Genomic DNA, 23231 nt, shown 5'->3' with positions numbered 1-23231 from the left:
AAGGGTAACATTTAACATGTTATATAACAACTAAAAATGGCTTCAGGCCTTCCTGAATACTGTCCTATATACGATATACGATTCTTTTAACTTTGTATACGATTATACAACAAATAAAATTTCATAGATGGTTCTAGTTAAACCAGAAACAACAGATATATATATATATATATATAACTAAAGATAAGTCAAAATTGACGGTTATAATGACAATACAGAAGAAATCGGCCAGCCTATCGAAGAGAATCAAATCAATAACGCTGAAAGTAGTCCTCGGAAGTAGATACTACAATTACAAACTCGCAATGAGTTGAAGGCCACTCTCATATTTAAACGACTATGTTCCTAAATAATTCATTCTATTGTTTGTACTATATACTATAGTCGGTTCTAGTTTGTTTGGTTTTATTTTTTTAAAAAAGAGGTGTTATCTTGCGCTTTTGCCTCAAATGCATTAGAGGAAGAAGAACAGAAATCTAATGTGAGAGGACAATTATGGGTAAACTAGTAATATTTTAATGCAGTAGAGTTTCTTTTATCCGAATGAGCCCAGTACAAGGGATTCTGTTAATAAACAGTACAATATTAGTAAATAATGGGCTTTGAAGTAATCATGGAATGTCATTTTACTGTTTTGTTAATTTCTATCTTAGTTTGTTGTATCAAATTATTTTAGGGTTAACCCCAATAAGTTTTGAGGATGCTGTGGATACATCAATTGAGACTGATTGAGAGAGGATTCGTACAAAACAAAACTTCTAGCTCTGTAACGAGCTCTTAAGAACCCTAATCCTTTTTTAAGTTTTACTGGACAGAAGAGCATCTGTCCTAGCCAGTTTCAACAAGTAAATTAAATATTACGTACATTCGATATGATTATATACTGAAATCTTGGGATGACAGATAATAAGAAACTGAAATACGAAAGAATGTAGATGAGATTCCGTAAAGCCAAGGAATAACATCTATCTATCTAACTTTGTTATTTTTGAACTAAAGCAATGTTAAACGTGAAATATTTCATATTTACCCAGGTGTGAAGCGGTCTCCGTTTTTTCGTTTAGTAAAAACATGGCAACCATTCCATTAGAAGTGATTCTCATTTCGAAACCAAATAAAAAATCTTGTGTTGATGTAAAATTAAAATGTCTGTTTTCAAACATTGTTATTTTCATTTTTCAACTTTCCCATTATAAATGATTTCCAACCGCCTGTTTGAAATGACTTTCAATTTTTAGAGTTGTTCCTGTAGTTTTCTCTATTGCATTAAGGGAATAGCGTTAATGTCTGCGCCTTTTTCCTTCGGAATTAATTAATTTGCTGGAAGAGACATTTAGATGGATCTCCTCATGGGCAACTAAGGTAGCTTACATTGATTATCTTCCCTCTGGGCCAATAGCACATATTTAGAGTAGTTAAATAATATAGAACATAATTTTTTTTCTAAATTATTTATTTAATGTAATTTACAAATGTACAAAATAATACAATAGGTAAATATGTAGTATGTTTCATAACACTTGAAAATCTTGGGAAGGAACCACCCATTGGTGGTTCTGAACATAAATTTAAAAAAATATTTTGTACTGTTAATCAACTCTTCCATTACCAGGTAAGGTGATCACTAATTAATTTATTGTTAAGTTTTTTTACCAAAAAAATTATCACATCTTGAGCGTAGCTTTTATATGATCAGGAACTCAAAATATACAAATACAATTATCAGGCTAAGGCAATGAAAATTGAAGTGCTCATATAAAATAAAACTTTGATAAATAAAATTGTTTGATAATTAATTTCATTTAATTTAATCATGTTTATCCAAAAAAAAATATTTTCCTCTGCCGGTTGGTTATATAAAATTATAACGTTAAGAAGATCTTAAGTAGTCAAAAAAAAAAAAAAAAGAAACTATTTGCCTCATTTAAACAAAATGGAGAAGGATCAAAACTAATTTTTTTTTTTTATCCTCCTAATTGTATGTACTAAGTAATAATAATTATTATAATATTCTTATAGGTACAATATATATAAGCATGAAAGTATTTATAAAAGTGAATATTCCAAAGAAAATATTTATTTAATATTATATTATATTTAAATATATAAGCAAATAATTCATTTGCATAAAGCAAATAATTCTTTAACATCGAATGCTAAGGGACCGTTTTCCTGGTGGTGGTATGGACGGCTTCAGTTAGATAAGTCCGAACCCCTTCCCCCGATGAAGGCTTTATTTGACCAAGGTCACAGTGCTTATCATCACGTCCCAGATATTGGTGGAGGACCCATCTCTCTGAAGTGTCCTGTCCTGATAAAAGAAGTTGAAGTGCATTCGGCCTATTAACTCACAGAGAATATACGAGAAGATAGAGTATGGAACTTTGCTCCTACGAAGGGTGATTCATTTGACAATAGCATTTAGTAATCCTTGCAGTTTGTTTAGCGTGATCCTGTAAATGTGTCGCAGCATAAGCTGAGCAGGATCGTCCTGTGATGCCCCGATACGTAGAACATCACCTTGAGATGGAGAAAATGTTGTAGCGACGTTACCGGTTGCTAGAGCCTATGCGCCATCTGCCAGCAATAGACTCTCTCTGTTGTAACTGGGGATGGTGAGATGCCTATCTATTGTAACGCCAAGATAGATAAGGGTTGGAAATTCTTCTGCTTTCGCTATCCAGGAAAAGTTCTGTGGCAGCCTTGCCTCCTCTTAAATTTTAACCTCTTCAGTTTGTTGTATGAGAGCCTTACGAAGGTTCTCACAAACATTCAAAACTGATCTTCATAAGGCATCCGTACTTTTTCGTGCCAGAGCGAAGTCTTCTATGCATCCTTGTGGCTCATGGTCATCTGCCATCCATATTTAATCCTTAGTTACGCGTAAATGTTCGTTGTGAATTAAATGCATTTTGGAAGAAACTATTTCGAGTATTTTAAAAAAGAGAAGGGTGATTTCCAGGAATAATCTGCATATCGTATTTAAAGAGTATTTCGTTTTTACTGAGCGCTTAATTGATGCTGAACTTGAATCATTAAATCCCGTGGGAACCACTAGAAAATTTACTATCAGCATCATGCCCATTCTTTCTAAATATTTTATGATAATATCACTATCCATTTTATTAAAATACCATTTGTGACAAAATTAAACCAAATGCTGAGTTGAGGTTGCGACTTGAGAAGGTCTGGTTCACAGACTAATATTTGTTAGCTTGTTATGGGACCTGGCGACGGATTCATTCAACAAATGGATGAACAGCTAGAAACCGTTTTCTTGATCACCCTCTTATAAATTCACAACTCAGCACAGTCGCTTGAAAGCCATTGTTTTATGCATGAAATGTAAACTTTGAATGAGAAAATTTGATGCTTCATTGAACAAAAAGACTTACTCCACTTTTGATAGAATTTGTAGTATGTCTGTATTGTATAGAAACCGTTCTAACGAACAGCGTACCTAAATACAGTCTTAAAACTGGCTTTATCAAAGTCATTAAATATGTCCAGTCAAATTAAACGTGGAAAAATGAAAGTATTAGGTTTCTCTGCGGTTTTATTTGTTTTGGGGGGTACTGAAACCGAATTAGAAATTAAAAAAAAATTTCGAGATGCATTCTGTTAAATATAACGATATAACGAAATTTTACATTTTAATCACTTTTGTATCCAAAACTATGCATTCTATCGTAAATACAATATTATATTATATTATAGTAGATAATCATACATAATGTTTAAATGTACGAGTAAGTTCTTAGTACGAGGAGGGTGAGTAGCCGATAAAGCACCAGGACTTGGAAGCTTATTTCTTACGTATGTGCCACATTAAAGTTAAACATAAGCACAATTCGTTTACCCGTTCTATTAATTATATAAAGATTATATTAGATAAAACATTTGAGTTCAAAGGAAGATTTAACCTGAATGTGTTAGCATCGACCGAAATACCCTTCCAAGTTCGGGCCCTTTAACTGCTGCTCACACTATCACATTTTGTGTTCACTTGTTCATGTCTTAACATGAACTCTGTAAATGTTAATTGATCATTAAGCTTGAACCAAGGGAGTTTCTTGGAGAAAAGAGTAGGTTATGAGTTAATACAAACAATGTAGAATAATATTATTCTGATAATTTCTTCGATTTTAAACTCGTCTACTAACCTCATGGTCGCACATTAAAAATTTATATATGAAATTTGTCTACTATAACTTAGTACAGTGCATTGTCTACTATAACTTGGTATAGTGCATTTTTATTACTTAGTCAATTACCGGGTGGATCTGTTGATTTCCATCCAGTGATTTCCACTGAAAAAGTATTTAAGCCATTTGTATTCTCTTAATTATTTTCTCTATTTTCCCTCATAATACTGAACAAAAGAATACGAAAAATAAATGTACCTATTGACGCAGATTTGATCAAACAAATATTTCTATTTTAAATCTGTTATTATGACGTTGGTTATTTACAGAATATTATCCTACCAATGATTAATAAGCTGATCTAATTAAACCATTTAATGAAGTTATTCAAACAAAAAATAGGCCTACACTTGAGTAAATAGATGCATCTTTTTGAAAAATAACAAATTAACGTGTTGCTTTTGTATGCATCACAGGTAATTAATTCAAACATATAACATATAAAACTAAAATTGATTGAATTTCCCTCAAATACACATATTCTTTATCAGAAAATCATTATTTTGGGAAAATTAAAAAAAAATCTTTTAATTGTTTTATTTTTTGTCATATTCCCATCTCCTAAATAAATTTTTTCTCTGAAAATTCTATTTGTCATATTATCAGGACTAATGCAATTTTTTTCCTCTGACAGTGAACCTAGAAACAAAAAATAAATAAATACATTTCATGGACTCTAATCTAGTTGTGGCGATAAGAAAACACTCTTTGTTGTGTGCTTGTAGAGTCTCGTTCAGCCCACGATGGTTAGTTTTTCATTGGTGATACGAAGAGATTACCTCCTTTTGATGGTATCTACCATTGATGTGCATCAAATAAACGACCTATTAACGCCGATCCATATTTTCCATTCTCTATAGCCGCTGGATCTTTTTCCATACCGTCGCATTTCTGACATATAAATGGTGGATCTTACCGGTTTTGGACGCTTCTTTCAGCGCTCTGCTTATTTGGTCCTCTTTAATACTCAGTTGTGACCAGATAGTCGAAATGATACTACCACCGTACTTGCTCTGTTCCATCAACCCAACAACCCCGTGGTTTTTGTCTTCTAAATAATCTGGTACCTCTTGTTGTTTATAATCTCTTCCAGTGCCTCCATTTCCGTCGGTCTTTCATCGTTCGAACTTTCTTCAGCGGACGTTTGCTCCCTTATCTGGTTCTCTGGTGAGGCCGACTGCTGTTCTTCCTCCGAAGTCCACTCCCTCAACTGCCTTCCAACTGCAGATGTCTCCCCTTGGTCATCTACTGCGTTCATCATGATCGCTCACGAAAGCCAATCTGGTACAATGTTTTTCTTGTCAGGTTTGTACATTATGTCCATGTTGTACTGGCTCAACAGTTCCTTCCACCTTGTTACTCTCGCGGACGATTCCTTTAGCTTACCCACCCATTGCAGAGGCCTATGGTCCGTTTGGACCCTAAATCGTTTTCCAAATAAGTAGGGTCGGCAATGCTCTATTCCCCACATAATTCCCAATATTCTTCGTTCCAAGGCGCTGAATTCTGCCTCTGTGAGTTTTCAACTAGCATACGCCACAGGACGTTCTCGTACCTCACCCTCCTGTGACAGCACCGCTTCCATCGCGTACTCACTTGCGTCTGTTGTCAACGTGAATTGCTTCTGGGAGTCGAGAAAAGCTAGTACTGGTTCCTTCTACAACTGGTTTATACATTTACGAATATTGCTGGATGTCCATGGAGTACTATTGAACTACATTTTATCAGCAAATTACTAAGGGGTACTAGGTACTCTGCCATATTAGGGACGAACTGACGCTACTAGGTTATTGCCTCTAATCCATTAATATCGCTCGGCACCCCGATCCGATGTAAGACCACTACCTTCTGCGCATCCGGTCTAACCCCCTCCTGAGATATAGTATGTCCTAGAAAATTTATCCATTTTTGTTCTAGCAATGTTTTCTCCTGAAGCAAAGTCTCACATCCTCTGGAACACGAGGTCATCCATGTAAATCTGACATACTGACTCATCTAACCCTCTCAAGAATTCGTCCACCAATCTCTGGAATTTAATGGGCGCGATCTTCAGTCCGAGGAGCATTTTCGTACTGTCCATAACGGACTATTATAGGGTGACGTACTGTCCACAATGATTCCCTGTTTCCTTAAGTTCTCGATTTACTCTCTGATGTGCTTCCGGAGTGCTTGTGGGTATCGTCGTTCTTTAACGTATGCCACTCTTTCCTGTTTCTGTGGAATATCAAGAACCGTCCTTCCTGTTGCACCCAATACCTATCCTTCATTAAAGAGAATGTCGTCAAATTTCGTTGCAATGGAGTCCTCCCAATTTTCCACCTGCGTTACTGGGCCTTTCGGTTATCTAATATTTGTTTGCATCTGTAATTTTTCCATCCGATTTTCATATATTCCATTTCCCATCATTATTCATTATCCTAACCACCCCTTCTCTAAAAGATTACAGCCAATAATCATCTGATAATCCCTGGGCATCCTACTCACTACATGAATTGTTAAAAGTCTCCCTTTAGCTCTCCACTTACCCAGTCCTATCTCAATCTCCCCCTCTACATTGCATTGCCAATCCACAGCAATTAATTTACCTTTGCAAGTAAATTAGTGGACTGCCTTCCCCACGCCGCTCAATTTCTTTAGTAGTTCCCTGCAAGCAATGGTGTTTGAGCTGCCTGTGTCCATCAGACAGCTCATTCCTCCGTTCACTCGGATTATAGGCAGACCGCTCTGCATTCCTTTCACATGATAGTTTCTCAATTTGCGGGTGCCTCTCTGCTGACATATCTCACGTGTCTTCCTTCCTCCTGGTCCTCGCCTGCTTTGCTCACGACCATTCCTTTGTTTATCCACTTCGTCTTCGGTCTCTGAAATTCCTGAAACTTCCGTCGACTCACTTGATGATCCACTCAGCCTCTGCCGAAGGCTTTTCCTCCGTACTTGTTGCGCATTGACCTCCACTGGCTCGCCTTTGTCCATATTCCTTCTTCGATACATGTATGGACACTGCCGGGTGATGTGTGCTTCGTTTCCACATTCGGAACACTGATTTCTGTGACACTGGGCCTCCAGGTGCCCACTTTTGTCGCAACCATGACACTTGCATTCTTATCAGTGGCTGATAGTTCTTGGTTTAGCTTCTCCTGATTGTCTGTTCCTGTTCAGAGTTTCTCCCAATCGCTATACTTGTACTCTCTTCTTCTCAAGGGTTGCGGAGTAGTCCTTAGCCGATTGTACGTAATCCTTTTCCATCTTGGTTCTTGGCAGAGTAGTCCTTGGTCGATTTTACATAATCCTTTTCCATCTTGGTTCTTCCTTTTCCATCTTGATTCATTTGAGTTTATCGGTGATCCTGTTGTAGCGTGCCAAATGTACTGCCCATTAGACTGTCTCGGTTTCTTGGTCTCCTTAATCATCATAAATATGTCCCCTTCTGGAGCCCATCGTCCTCCTCCAACTGCCTTCTTCCATTTCGCCTTGATCGTGATCCAGGGTGTCTCCACATCCGACTGAATTTGATTGAGGATACATCTTACCACCCTGCAGACGACTGATGTCCTTAACGCCTCAGCATCCTCACTGTCGGTAGGTTTTTGGCTGTCTTCGTTTCTATTCAGCCCTTCAGTCGATCACCCCCTTTTAGGAAGTGACTTAGTTTCCCCGAAACTGCCTTTCGTAAGTCCTGGGCGGTTGCAGTGCAGACTTTGATAGATTGCAGCGTCGTGGCATGAGCTTGCGCTAGTGATACTTCCGGTAGGGGCTGAATCTCTGCCGGTCCCCGGTAGATGACATCGCTACAATAACATACAAGTTTACTACTATCACATATTAATGATAACATACACAGTTACTACTACCACATATTAATGATAACATACATGGTTACTACAACCACATATTAATGATAACATACATGCTTACTACTACCAAATATTAATAACCTACATGGTTACCACTAGCACACTATCAGGCGGTGTGTCGAGCAGCCCCAAGACCCCAGGCACAACATGCCGACCCATCATCTTGGTATGTTGCTGCATGAGTTCCGGAGAAGTGAGGATAGCCCTCGGTATTGTAGTATGTTGCAAAGCCCGTGAAAGTAAACTCATTCCGAGTTGGAAGGCACCGTGTCAGTCAGCGCCACCACTGTTGGTCTATGCAGCAAAAGAACTTTAATTTCAGCCTACTTCTATGAAAGACCTCTGACGTTTATATTGATGTGATTAGACATAGTGGCGGGTAAGAATTTTACTCTTAATGTCTAGTAATATTGTAGTGATGTAATCATCTGGTCCATGCGAGAGCATTGCTATGCGATGGCGCTACTGGCATGAGAGGCAATTGTCGTCTGGGCTGACTGGGTTGGCTCCTGCTGAGCCTGTTCAGCTGAGGTTCCTGGCATTAGTTCCAAACAGGCAATAGCCCCCTGGACTAACGTACTAGGCTTTTTAAGTAGTGCTGGTGCTGGTGGAGGTGGGATATAGTCTACATCGAAGCCATAGAAGACAAAATTCTTTGAGAATTTAGTCCTCTTGGGCGCAAATACATGGTATTCGTATGATGCCTTAGAACCAGGTAACATTTATGCTATTAAACCACATGAGTTCTGATTTACCCCTTTGCGTACTCTCAGGTTTATCCTCGTCAGTTGTTTATTACATAAACGGTGGCAAGAGAAGCAACGCAGACTAGTGTGAGATAGCCATCTTGTCTTCAAGCGTCCATCCTTTCTTTTTATTCACTCATCGGTAATATCCTTGGAGATGCGGGAGGAAGAATGAAGTAAGTCCACATAGCAATAGTTAACATCCACATCATCATCAAACACCTCAATGTTAGATCTACAATTTCCATAGCCCAGTCATACAAAATTCTACTAACAATCTAATCATAATATTTTCTTTCGGTCACCCCCTACACCTCTTGTAACATAAAACAATAGAATTTTATTACATTTAATCATGTTTCATTTTTCAATTATACAGTCCACTCAAACCCAACCAGCCAACCAAAAGTGAAGTGTGTCTTACAATGCGATTGAAGGCATACTTCATACAAGGCCACTCTCAGAAATCTGGGTGTAAAATATTGAATCAGTTCGAATCCTAGCATTGTCGAATTTAGTCACCGTCCGATGCGATGCGCTCTGGAACTCCGTAGAATTGGAAACACAATCGGAGAGCTATCAACACTGCTTCCGATGACTTGTCCTGCACCAGGTGCGCCATTGCCGCCTTGCTGAAGGTATCAATCATGGTTAATTATTTATATCCTCTCCATGTGAAAGTATCAATATGTAGATCTTTGAGCGGTGCATCTGGGGTATGCGTTTCTTCTTGTCTCCCTTTTGGTGGATTTCTGTCATATTTCGTGCTTTCGCCATTTCCAACAACTTTTGTGATTGTGTTCTTCATCCGCCACGAAAAGTACCTTCTCTTTAACGCCTGCAGTGTCTCCGAGATTCCGTGGAGATTTGTTTTGCCAGTCATCTCTCTCTGGCGTTCGTCCACCCGAAGAGTTTCACAGCTTGCATCGGGAGATTGTCCTGTCCATTCCTATGAGTTCATCACGTCAGTGCCGCTTGATCTTCTCCCAAATGGTTTCATTCCCAATGTACAGGCGACACATTTGTCCAGGTTGGTCGTTCTTCCGCGTAATCCTCCAGTCCCTTGCCTCCATTCTCCTCTGTTCCCTCGTTTCCGTCCTGTTGTTTCCACCTTGTCCCCCTGACTACCTCGGTTCCGTAGCTCCTCGACTTCTTCGGTCTCTGATGTTCTCGATGCTTCCGTAAATTCATCTGAAGATCTACTCAACCTACCGAGGCTTCTCCGTATCTGTTGGGCGTTGATCATACTGGCTTTATTGTGTACAGTACATCTCTATATATATGTTCCATCAGCTGATCTCCTCAGTCAGCTGATATCGAAGTAACAACTCAGGCTGTAACTTATACAATCCTGTATACTAGTTCGAATAAATGAGAATAAGTCCTTAGTTTTTCGGCAAGTTGTAACATTAATATTAAAATTAAATATTAATTCGCTTTATTGATCATACATACCGACTGGGTACCGAGGAAGTATCGAGGATTAAAATCAGGAGGAAGAGCAAGCCATGGTTGTTCATGTTGCTACATTTCTGCAAGAAAAAGGGGGAATGAAACCAAAGTTTTAAGAAAATTACATATAATTATAGCAGTGCTTTATAAGTTATTACAATTATTTACTTTAAAAAATATTAATTTTTATTAAATTAATTTGTTTTTCAATTCTAATTGGGTGCAGCTGTTCCTCCCAGCCCCTCGCTGGGTACGCCCATGTTAGCTACCATGTCCAGAACAGCAACCAAACAATATCGTGTGGATCTAGAGCTAAAGAAATAAATACGATTAACAACACGTTAGGTTTTAGGTAAAGGATGATAATGGAATGTTTTCATAAAAGAGAAAAGTGGGTAGTATGTCAGTTATTTTTGTAGAGAAATGTAGGAGGTAAAACTGATTTTGTGTGGAGGTTGACGTATGATCTGAGGGATGAGAGGTGGTATCTTGGGGATTTAGGGGGGATTCGTTTTTGTAAAAGATATATGACATCAGAGAGAGTAATTACTTATAAAGGGAAGGATTGCAAACCATTGTGTTATAATTTTAGCTTTTTATTAAGAGAGTAAGGCTGTGTAACTTTATGTGTATCATAATGAAATTAAAATTCCTTTTTTTTTACAAAATTAGTTATTCCCTGTCAATTTAAGTACTAGCAGTAATCTGAAAAAATGAGAAGCAATGACGTTTAGTCCTCTATCTCTCCCTCTCTTTTCATTGGGCATCTTTAACTATAACCAGTCTTCATTAGACATGTAATTTTTTTCTAATTTTTTTATGAACTCATATAAATGAAAGCTAAACAATTATAATTAACCTACAACTTTGATTAAAAAAATCATTTAAATTCTTCTAGAAAATAATTTTTTTAAAAAACAGTTCGGTTGATGGACCACAGAAGGATAAGTTCGTTAAAATGGAACTTTTTGAAACAGTTCCATCAAAGTTTCAAGTCCTGGTATATATCACTATTATGTCATTAGCATAAACTAAAACCATTGTATTAATAGCCAAATTAAATTCAAATTCTTTTTTGATAAATGTTAACCGCCGTCAATTCAGCGACTCAGGAATAATTGTAAACAGTCCAATTAAGACATTTGTTCTAGGTTGTTACAATAATAATCCAGATTAGTGACACCTGTGTTTGTCTGGAATATAAATCTATAAAAGGAGAACCACTGAATATATATTCCTCAGTCATTATTTCACCAGGGGTGAGTAGTATGAATCCTAAATCATATGCTTATTTGTGCGGAGAATTATATATATATATATAAAATTAGGGCTGTCCAGACAGTAACGTTCTGAAATAAACAATTCACAAATTGAAAACAAAAAAATTTATTATATACATTTGAGAGGTACACTCTTAAGCTATTTTTATTGATAATCGCCATTAAAATTGAGACATTTATCATACTTTAGAAGTGCGGTCTGTGATTCAGTTTTTGTGGGCTCGAAACAACAGGCCAATTTAAATTTATCGTCAGCTTTGTGTAAACATCACAAAGAGAGGGGATAATGAGTGAAATCCGAGTGAGGCAATGGTACATTGATTTTAAAAATGGCCGTACCAGTGTTCAGGGGTAGAGCTAGGTCCACCAGTGAGGACCGCAGGGCTAGCCTTGTTACTTATGACTTGACATTACAATTTGTGCTATATTACTGGAGAAAGGTCAGTGCTGCAGCCGATCATTGTTTCTTATGGTCTTCTCTACTATTCTCTTGGCTGACACTCATTTTCCCCTGCCCGTAAACACCACAAAGCTGGCAATAAATTTCAATTGGCCTGTTGTTTCGAGCTAACAAAAACCGAATCACAGACCGCACTTCACAAGTGGCGGGATTTTCTACAGAGATGGTATTGAAAATTTTGTGCCAGGGTACGATAAATGTCTCACTTTGAATGGCGATTATGTATAAAAATAGCTTAAGAGTGTACCTTTCAAATGTATATAATAAACTTTGAGTTTTTAAATTTGTGAATTGTTTATTTCAAAGCGTCTGTAACTTTCTGGATAGCCCCGTTTGTAATAACAATTTTATATACTGGCTTTATTGGGTTCGGTACATCTCTTTATATACATTCGACCAGCTGATCTCCTCAGTCAGCAGACATTGAAGTTACAGCTGACTAAGGCTGTAACTCCCCCCCACCAGTTTACGAACAATCCTCGTAAACTTCAACTATACAATAAATTAATATAAAATACAACAACAATAACTATTTGCAATAAGGTATATACAATAAACAAAACAAAAGATTGACACTCCTTATAAACTCTTATTACAAACTAAAAGTAAATTAAAAAAAAAAATAAAATCATGAATTTATTTAATTAAAAAATGCAACGTAATTTATTCAGTACTTCGCAATAATCAAAGATAAATTAAACAAAAATTAAATCACCACTTCAGAAAACATAACACAGCAGATTAGTTGAGGTGAGGACACTCCGGATTACTCTTGCGCAGGTGTTTCGGTTAGTGGTTACTTTAAGTTGTTCAATATAAATTATCCTGTGCTTTTTTGGTTCTCTGATACTCTCAATAGTTACAACATTACGTTCTCTTATTATTATCACTCTGAATGGTCCCTCGTATCGCTGTATCTCCTTACCCCTGTTTGATCCCAACTTTCTATATACAATTGTCCCAATTTTTATCATTCCCTTCCAATCTGTGAGGTTTACATTCTCCCGAGGTACTCTCCTGGTTTTTTCCCTCTCCAATTTCCCCCGGACTTTTTCCCATAGGTTTTTCCTAGTGACATGATTGTTGCTTATCTCATCACCGTCCGCCGCCGTGCCCATTTTCTTGTTCCACGGCGTTCGTGGTTATGGCTCGAGACAATCAATCGGCCACCACATTTTCTTTACCCGGTTTATATATAACCTCCATATTATATTGTGCTTGAAGCTCCTTCCAGCGAGTTATCCTGGCTGACGATTCCTTCAGTTTTCCCACCCACTGGAGTGGTCTGTGGTCAGTATGTACCTTGAACCTTCTGCCGAACACATATGGTCTAAAGTGATCGACGGCCCACACTATTCCAAGAGTTCTCGCTCCATTGCGCTGTATCTACTTTCCGTCTCCGTAAGGCGCCTCCTAGCGTACGCTACTGGGCGCCCTCCGCCATCGCCCTCCTAAGACAGCACCGCTTCTAGCGCATATCCACTCGCATCTGTGGTTATCGTGAATTCCAGATTAAAATCTGGAAAAGCCAGTACCGGCTCTTGCTGCAACCTCTCCATGTACCGTCTGATATTGTCCTCCATCATCGGGGTGACGATCATCTTCCAGCCTTTCTTGAATAGGTTGTTGAGTGGATCGAAATACTCCGCCATTTCTGGAACAATATACCCTTTCCAAGTGAAGGAATCCACCAGCAGATCGCTAAGTGGTGCTTCCGCTGTCTGTGTTTCTTCTTGCCTATCGCGGGGTGGATGCGGATCACACTTTGTTCCAAGGCAAATTGCATAATTCCCGATTGCCTGTATGGTGTCCTTTCATCCTCCCACCAAAAGTATTTACGCCGCATTGCCTGGAGTGTTTCATTCAGCTCTCGGTTTTCTTAGTGGTAGGCGACTTCCTTCCGCCGTTCCACGTCTTGAATGGTTTCCACCATTAGCGTGCATCGGATAAATAATTGGTCAACTTCAATCTGTTCTGTCCGCCATAATCTCCGTATCTTACCCCAGACTACCGTGTTCCCCACGTATTGATGATGTGTCTTTCCAGTTTTGGACCCATTCCTTAGCATTCTACTATGTTGATCCTCCCTGATGCCTGGTTCCGACCAGATAGTGATTATGTTACTCTTGCCGTATTTAGAATGTTCCACCTTTGTTGAACCGGAGGTCTTCGTCGTTAATTTGGTATCTCTTTTCATTTATTATTTCCTCCAGTTCCACCATCTCCAATGATCTTCTCTCGCTTCTCTCCTAGTCCACAGATGATTCTTCCCTGGTGTTTCCTTTTTCTTCTTCTCCTGGTGTCCACTCACGCAGAAACTGCCTTCCTTCTAATGAAGGATCTCCCTGGTAGTCTTCAACTACATTTACTGTGATTACCAGTCGGCCACCATTCTTTCTTTTCCGGGTTTGTAAATAATTTCCATTTTGTACTGGCTGAGAATTTCTTTCCACCGTGTGAACCTCGCGGATGTCTCCTTTAAATTGCAACCCACTGCAAAGGGCGATGATCCGGTTTGACCCGGAACTTCCTTCTTAACACATAAGGTCTGAAGTGGTCTACTGCTTACACAATTCCTAGAAGTTCCCTCTCTAGGGCACTACAACGAACCTCTGCTTCTGCCAGGCGTCTGCTATTGGGCAGTCTCCACCTGTGCCTTCTTGTGAAAATACTGCTCCCAGGGCATACTCACTGGCGTCCGTAGTGAGGGTAAACGGCTCCCGAAAATTTGGAGGTGCCAGTACCGATTCTCTCTGCAATACTCCATGCATTTGCGAATATTCTGCTTCATGCCTTGTGTTAGTATCAACTTGCTACCTTTCTTGAGAAGGTTATTTAGTGGAACCAAGTACTGAGCCATTTCTGGCACAAAACGTCGGTAATAGTTTAACGCGCCTAAAAGCCGCGTGTTCCCTTTGACATCTTTTGGCATTGACATCCGCTGTAAGGCTGCCACATTTTGAGCATCAGGTTTTTCTCCTTCTTTCGAAATTGTGTGTCCCAAAAAACTTATCTCTGCTTGACCTAGTACCGATATTTCACGGGAGAGCTTCAACCCAAACTCCTTTATACATTGAAAAACCTCTCGGTCTAGATAAATACTAACAGGTCGTCCATTTATATCTGGCCTACAGATTCGTCTAGTCCCCTCAAAACTCGTCCATTAGTCTTTGGAATGCGATAGGAGCGTTGCCGAATGGCATCCGGGTGAACTCGTTGTGGCCCCTCTCAAAAGTAAACGCGGTCTTGTGTTGATCTCCGGAATGCATATTAATATGGTTATATCCCGCCTTCAAATCTAGAGTGCTAAAAATTGTTGCCCCACCCAGCCTATCGAGAATATCATAAAACCTTGGTATTGGGTAGTTCTTGTCGACGGTATTCTCGTTCACTTTCCGATAACCAACCACCACCCTGTATCTTTCTTCGTTTTGACCTGGTGAGCTTTTCCTCCTGACTGACCACAGCGGACTGTTATAGAGAGATGTACTGTCTACTATAATCCCCTGTGTCCTCAAATTATCCAGTTCTTCTCAAATGTGCTACCGGAGTGCCTGGGAGTATCGCCTTTCTTTTACGTATCTCCTTTTTCTCCTCATCTACTCTGCTTCCCCTACCACTCTACAGGGCCCACCCAGGGTAACTAGAGGGCATCGACAGACCCGGACACGGAGCGACCCTCTCTCACCAGTCATCTTCTCCAGCGTTTCTCGGCAAACGAAGGAATTGGAGAAATCTACCTACGAGGCACCTTATTTCTCCTTTTATCTGGTTGATTAGAAGACCGCCGTACTCTCTCCTCATATTCTTATTCATTAATGTGCGGTCACCTCTCTGCTGATACGCAGATCTCCTCCCTGGTTCTTCCCTCTTTCTCAGTAGGTTTCCATAAGTTCCCCCTTCTCTACTGCCCTCTTCCCAGATCCTTTCATTCTGCTCTAGTCTCTGAGACATCCAATACTTCTGTTGAATCTCTTTCAGATTCGTTAATTCTCTGATGTGCTCTTCTCCGTCTCCAAACCTGGGAGTTAACCTCCATCAGTTTAACCTGTTTCGATCTCTGTCTCCGGTACACATGTACTCGCAATGTTCCCTCGTTTCACGAAAGTCTCTAAGTTCGAGGACACTGGGCCACCAAGTGCCTACTTATGCCGCATCCTTGACACTAGCGGTCCTCTCGCTGGTTACTGTTTCTGGGCTTTGCTTGCCATGGTCTTCAGTCCTTATCAGGCGCTTTCTCCTCAGGGGAGTTGTTCTAGGCAGATTGTATGTTATCCTAGTCCACCCTGACTCTTCCACTACCATTCGGGTCTCCTGTTCCCGAGCACTTGGCCGTGTCTATTAGCTCCTGTGCTCACTCTACGAAGGAGCGTTCTCTCGGCATTCCAACTGAGGCTTTAGTACATTTGATAGGAATTGCTATCTATCCGACCCTGTACCTGTATTGTGTCCATCATCTCGCTGAGTTCATCGGCGATTCTGTATTCTATTGTAGCATGCCAGGAGTTCTGCGACATACTGCCCATTAGACTGTCTTTTTTGATCTCCTTTATCATGATAAATATGTCCTCTTCAGGGCCCACCCTCCGCCTCCAAACGCCTTCTTCAATCTCGCCTTGATTACGCTCCAGGGTGTCTCATCAGCAACTGATTACCCCCTTTTAGGAAGTGGCTTCCCTGTCTCCCCGGTAAACCTTTCAAGGTCGGAAACTGCCTTTCTTAAGTCATGGGCGGTTGCCGTGCCGACTTTGATCCATTCTAGCGTCGTGGCATGAGCTTGCGCTAAAGAGATTTCAGGTAGTGGCTGCATTTCTGCCGAAGGTGGGTTATCTGCAGCTACAGGTAGATTGGCTTAAGCTGGAAGTGGATTGTTAAAGTTCAGACCCTCAATGTTTAGAATCGCCGCTCTTTTTTTTTTTTTTTTTTTTTTAAACATAAAAATGGTTTCTGTATCCAAAGGTCCCGGGTTTGGGACCAATTAAGTCTGTTCTGGATCAGAATAACACTGAAAGAAGAGAAAAAGGGTTTTGACACACCATACTTGATGGCCATTTTGATACTGAACTTTGTTGAAGGAGCAAGGGAGGTGCTATATTTACATTTGATTAGCTGATCTACTCAATCAGCTGACAATAGCACTCAAGCCTTAACTTTTATATATATTGTAGTAATATAAGTATGGTGCCTGGCGATCTAGCGTGATTCTGACCAAATCACCTCCTTACACAGCCGTTGGTCTATTAACATTACTACCTTACAAAGTACTGCACTCTTAACCCTTAATGGATTGTAGTGGTACAACTTTTTCTTTTTAATTTTAATATAATTGGACCCAAAACAGCAACATTTTAAAATGTATGCTGAATTTCTAACTACAATGATTATCTATTAATAATCAATTTTTCAATTTTTTTCAAAAGGATGTATTATTTATATTTTAGTGACTACTGAAATTGCAGTAAGATCTCTACACTTATTATTTCAATGAATTATTATCTTTTTGAATAAAATCATATCTTTAAACTTTTTGTTGAGTTACTAGCGAGTTACCATTCATGGCAAGTGAACTATTTCATAGATAGGTATTTAATATTCAGTAATATATGATCCTTAGATAATCGCCCCACCCCTTTTGTTCAAAAGTTTATTGTAAGCACGCAGCGTATAAATATATATTGTTATCTATAATAATATAAATATAAATTACAATGTATAATAAATAATGTTGAATTAGCAGTAATGGAAATAATGAACTATTATTAAATTTCTATTCAAACAGCAATGAATACGGTACTGCCACTAGCAATATTGTTCTCCGCTGCTTCAGCGTTAGTACCCACAAGCTGCCCATGTGGACTAACCAACAGGGTAAGTCATTGAAATAATTTATTAAACTTATAATCTATAATTCATAATCTTTTAAGAAGGCAAAAAATGTAATTTTCTTACTTTTGTAATAAAACAATAAGGACTTGTTGATTTTCTGACAAGAAGTTTTTTTATTAATATGGTTTAATTAAAATTATGCGATTGATATTAAACAATTTGAAATAGTTACCGGGTTTTCAAAATAAATAATATCCATAAAATATGATTATGGTGCAGAATTGGGTGATAAACTAAGTAAATTTTTCAGCCACCAAAAATAATTATGACCAATTTGCTAGTCAACAGTCGCGATCATTTTTTTTTTTTTTAGCCAATTTAAGTGACTAACGGCTGAAATTTTAGTTGTTATAGACGCTTAATATATATATATATAAGATTGTTACAGAATGTAATATATATATATATATATTATGATGTCATTTTCTTTTTTCAAAACTTATAAATGCAGGCTAATTGCCTTTGTCCCATATAACCTTTTCTAAATAACTTTTTCCTAGATTTAAACCTTTTTTAAAAACTTTTCTTCCTTACTTCATTCACATTTGCAACTTAAAACAGAACCTACCTTCAACAGGTTCCTGAATGACCTGAGGGTCGAAACGTTGGAAAAGGTGTAAAGTTGAGGGGAAAAAAAAGAAGGATTTTATTTATGATTAAACTAAACCACTCTCAAACAAGAAAATATAAAATAATTAATCTAAATGAATAAAGAAAATAAAAACCTAAATAAAGTATATGTAAATAAATAAAAAATTACGAAATCTCTATTTGTACATAAACAGAAGGATAAATAAAATGTAATGTTAGAACTGAATTCTAAATCAAATAAATATTAGCAATGTATTTAATCAAAGCAAAAATCATGAATCAATTATAATAAAAAATATCCATAAAGTCTCAACATGTTTTTTTTTCTTATTACGCTTACATTTCGGGTAAGGATATTTTATTTATAATATCACAGCTAATAATGTCATTAAAAAGTTGCAGGTATTGTGTATTTCAGGTAAAATGTATTGTTAATAAAGTGATTGATATGATTGTAAAAGATAGTGTAAATTTAATAAAATTCTAATAAGTAAAATAGGTTTATCAGTATAGCATTAAGTCAGTATAGTCTGCAAATTTCTAATGGCATTGTTAGCTGTGATATAAATAAGATATCCTTGAGAACGACTGGAATAGCCGAAACGTATGAGTAATAAGAAAAAAATATGTTAAGACTATATAGATATTTTTTAATTATAATTGATAAACATACCAGTCTCAAAAAAAGAAATTAAATTATATTGTATTATAAAATATATAAATATCAACACTGCCAGTTAATTAACTATAAGAATACATGTAAGAAACAATGAATCTACTGCAATAAGAATTAATGAATGACTCAAACGCAATGACACTGAATAGTTGAGAAACGATTAAAAATTAAACTACATTACTTTAGGTATCAAACGTTAAGAAAAGAAAAACTAAAACTCTATTTGTAGGGAAGAATCGTCGGTGGCAGAGAAGCCAAAAAAAACGAATTTCCATTGGCAGCAGCTCTCGTCTTTACGGGAGACGAGGAACCTGAAGCGTTCTGTGGAGCAACAATCCTCACTCCATTCCATGCCATCACAGCGGCACATTGCACTCAAGACCAAGTCAAAGAATATATCGACTATATAAAGCTCCTGGTTGGTGCCCATAATGTGAAAAATGTTGGTAAGTGGTAATAAACGATACTGGATTATTCAAAATGCTCATGGGATCACAATTTGAAAAAAAAAATTGAAGTAGTTATTATTTTAGATATATTCTTAAAGGAAAAACAATATCAGCTAATAAGATTATAAAGTGCATACTTATTTTTACTGTAAAATAAAACTAGGTCACATAAATCTCTCGAATCTCTCTCTCTCCCAACATTAACCAGCAATGTGTCAAAGTAATTTCAAAAATACTCCAAATTAACTACACGCACTTTCAACATTATGCTTGGCAACCCAGCACGTTCTGTTAGTTTTATATTATACAATAGGCCGTGCATACAGGGCCGTAGGTAGGCGGTGGTTAAATGTGCTCCCACCAAGGACGTAGGTGCAAAATTAACCGTGAAACCGTTTTAATTTTCAAAATTAACCATTTTCAAATTAAGGTTTAGCTTTTGTTTGGAGATAACTGTGCTATACTAAAACAATTAATAATTTTACAGGAACGCCAAAAAATTATTTAGAACCCCCAGTATTGGAGGTTTCAGATTTTTCAAGGGAGCAGAAGTGCCTTGCTAATTGACAATCGCTATTTTGATCCCAGGAGATTTATTAGCTCTTCATGCGAATTATTTAAACTATAGCTATAATAGAAACATAAAAAATCTAATACATTTATCAAATTAAATCAGTATTCACTTTAGAACATCATACTTATATTTCCAGGATAGAGTTTAGAACTCGCAACTAAGACTGCTGATGTGTTCCTTTTTCCATCCAATTGGAATAATTACAGTCCTTGCTAAATTTAAATTCAAATGTGTTATATTTCTAAATTTGTTACCAGGTAAAGAAGTACAGTTCATACCAGTTGAAAAATTCTTGGACCACGAAGACTATACACCAAAAGATCCTAATGGAAGACCTCAGCTTAATGACGTGTCTTTGGTTGTACTCAAAGAGGAGATCCGTTTCAACGTGAATGTAGGACCAGCCTGCTTACCAACGGGGCAGCTAGAATTGGAGCGGCAATATGTGAAAGTAATGGGTATGTTCAGTTTGTTCCAAATGTATTTTAAAACTTTATGTTACGAAATAAAACAATAAATAAATTGAAAATGACAATTAATATCATAATTGTTAATAATATCCAAGTTTGAAGATAAATGTACAATTAGAGAAAGTAAAAGAAAATAACATAACAAAATCATTAGTTAAACATAAAGATATTGGCACTATGCAGATCTTTCTTTTAAATATTTGATGAAGTATTAATTTCAAAATATTAGCAATGTTAGAGGTATAATAAAACAATCGAATTTTTCTTCTAATTTCCTATTTTTCTAAAAAAAAATTGTGAAACGTTCCATAATATTCCATAAATAACAATCATAAGATAACCATTAACATGTAACTAAATTGAAACCATACTAATTTTTAAATTATTTTGTTCCGATACCTCAAGGAAAATCGTTATAGTTATAATGGTAGAATATAAAAAACATTTCTTTATCCTAATGCTAAATAGGTTAAAGGCAAAATAAAAAAATTGTTTTAATGTATTTTCATCATGTCAATTTCACAGATCGATTTAGTACGTTTTGGCCAGATTCAGGTTTTCCTGGCCTAACAGCAAACAAAAAAAAAGCCTAATCCTAAACTAAGGCTATTTTAATGACTCCATTAAGTTCAAGATTGAAAAAAAAATTAAATTGAAAACTTATTCTTACATAAATCCATCTGGATCTAAGACCAACAACATACACACACGGACCCACTACATTTCGTGAGTTATTAATTTGAAAAATTTATTTCAGGATGGGGTTTGACACAGACGGGAGGTGAAGGATCTAATGTACTCAGGGAAGTGAACCTGATGGTTGTACCTTACAAAACCTGTGAATCTTTTTTTAATCTCAACCCCCAGAGAGGACAATTTTGCTCGTTTGGAAAAAACAAGGATACCTGCAAGGTAAGGTAGAGTTTTCTTCCAAAAACTATTCATATTATTGCATACCTAAATTGGCTATTTCAAGATTATAGGTCATTTTATGTCTATTTTCAAACTTAGATAATAAACAAATTAAAATTTGACTTTTTCATGTTCAATACTCATTTAAAACTCATTAGACGTTTATTACAAAATATAAATAATGATGCATTTTCTCAATCCTTATTCATTTTACCACTCACGCGTGCTCCCTGAATTGTTACCTAAAAAACTTATCTTCTACCAGATAAAACTGTTTGCTCTATAATATTTAGTCCAAAAACTCCTAGCTCATTATATAGAACCTAAATACTTGAAAATGAGGCGTAGACGAAAAGGAACCCATCAAAGGAAACATGACATCCATGTTATATGAAAAGTCTCCCCGTCTAGTGAGAGCTACCACATGTTTGATTTTAGGAGAAAACATCAAATCATTTTCTCAGTTCTTTACCTGCTTTAAAATCCCACCCCAATTAACTTTATTTTTTAAATGAATTTCACTTATTTTATCCCACAAGTGTTTGTTTATTCCCCAGGGAAAGTGGGCGCACTCTTCACTAAAAATAGTCAGTCACTTGCTTTATAACTTCTAAAGGACTGTAATATCTGACAAATGACAAAGAAAATCAGAAAGTTTAAACCATTTTGGGTGCTTATCCCAAGCACAAAAGTCTTGACTGGTGCGCTTGCAAAATTTATGCTAACATGAAATATTTGGTTGTTGCAACAAGTGTCATATTACATGACTATCGAGTTAATTTGTAACTTACTGATGTTTCATAAAAGCTTTATCGAAATTTAAGAAAAAAAAAAATCAAAATTTTCAGCCCTTTGTCAATAAAAATTAATTGATAGGTTAAATTACATTAAAGTAGCAACTAACTGAATTTTTATTAGAACAAAAATATATAAATATGCAAGGAACGGATTAGGGAAAAAAAATGGTAAAACATGAAATTTAAAAACATATATTCATGTTAACCAAAATGCCTTATTTCCATGAAATGGTCCATATGTAGTGTTGATTTTATTCATGTAAACGGTGTGCATACGAAGTTCTCTCAATAATTATGAAAATATTTTCTTTTTTTCGGAGTATTAATGAAGCCAAAGAAAGGTACGTTCTATAACCAATAAAATTGAACCAAACCTGCAACAATCGATATGATACACCACCAAAACCATTTTCCTTAACTTAAACGGTCCAAGCATAGACTGGAACTATTTTATTTCATTAATTGCTTACAGAAAATTAAATAGGAAAAAAATTCTTTTAAAAAAAATTGTACCTTCAAATATTTCTATAATCATATTACGCCGTCTCCATTTGAACATGTCTAAACTCTCAAAAACTGGGAGGCTATGCAAATTTAGGTGTGGTAAACACCGGTGGCTTCATTTGAATTTCTAATCAAAAACACTACCCATCAAATAATTATTGGTTATTTAATTTTCATAACAATCTAACAGCAATTAGTTTCGCTTCTTGATTGCTCTATATAAAGAAAGGGCTTGGATTTAACTTTAAATAATTCGAATTAAAATAAAGCTAAATAGAATTATTTACGAATATTAATCTTTAATCATGAGAATATTGATTATATAGGTATAATATAAGCAATAATAAAAAAAAATCAATAAAGAATTATGAGTTA

The 23231-nt window shown here is 36.8% G+C and overlaps 1 protein-coding gene across 1 annotated transcript in view; it reads left to right on the top strand.

The window, feature by feature from the left end:
- Positions 1-11460: 11460 nt before the first annotated feature.
- LOC106691758 (venom serine protease) overlaps positions 11461-23231 on the top strand; it is a 22053-nt gene continuing 10282 nt past the window's right edge. Inside the window, exons 1-5 of the mRNA XM_014437633.2 lie at positions 11461-11516; positions 17777-17865; positions 19380-19596; positions 20431-20631; positions 21401-21555. Coding sequence (XP_014293119.1) covers positions 17779-17865; positions 19380-19596; positions 20431-20631; positions 21401-21555 — 660 coding nt within the window. The 5' untranslated portion in view covers positions 11461-11516; positions 17777-17778. The remainder of the gene's footprint in view (positions 11517-17776; positions 17866-19379; positions 19597-20430; positions 20632-21400; positions 21556-23231) is intronic.

The sequence above is a fragment of the Halyomorpha halys genome, unplaced genomic scaffold (genome assembly GCF_000696795.3).
Source record: "Halyomorpha halys isolate HHAL.00 unplaced genomic scaffold, Hhal_1.1 Scaffold2920.1, whole genome shotgun sequence".
NCBI classification, from domain to species: Eukaryota; Metazoa; Arthropoda; class Insecta; order Hemiptera; family Pentatomidae; genus Halyomorpha; species Halyomorpha halys.
Note: the sequence above shows the minus strand (reverse complement) of the source record. Positions and strands in the feature narration are given on the sequence as shown.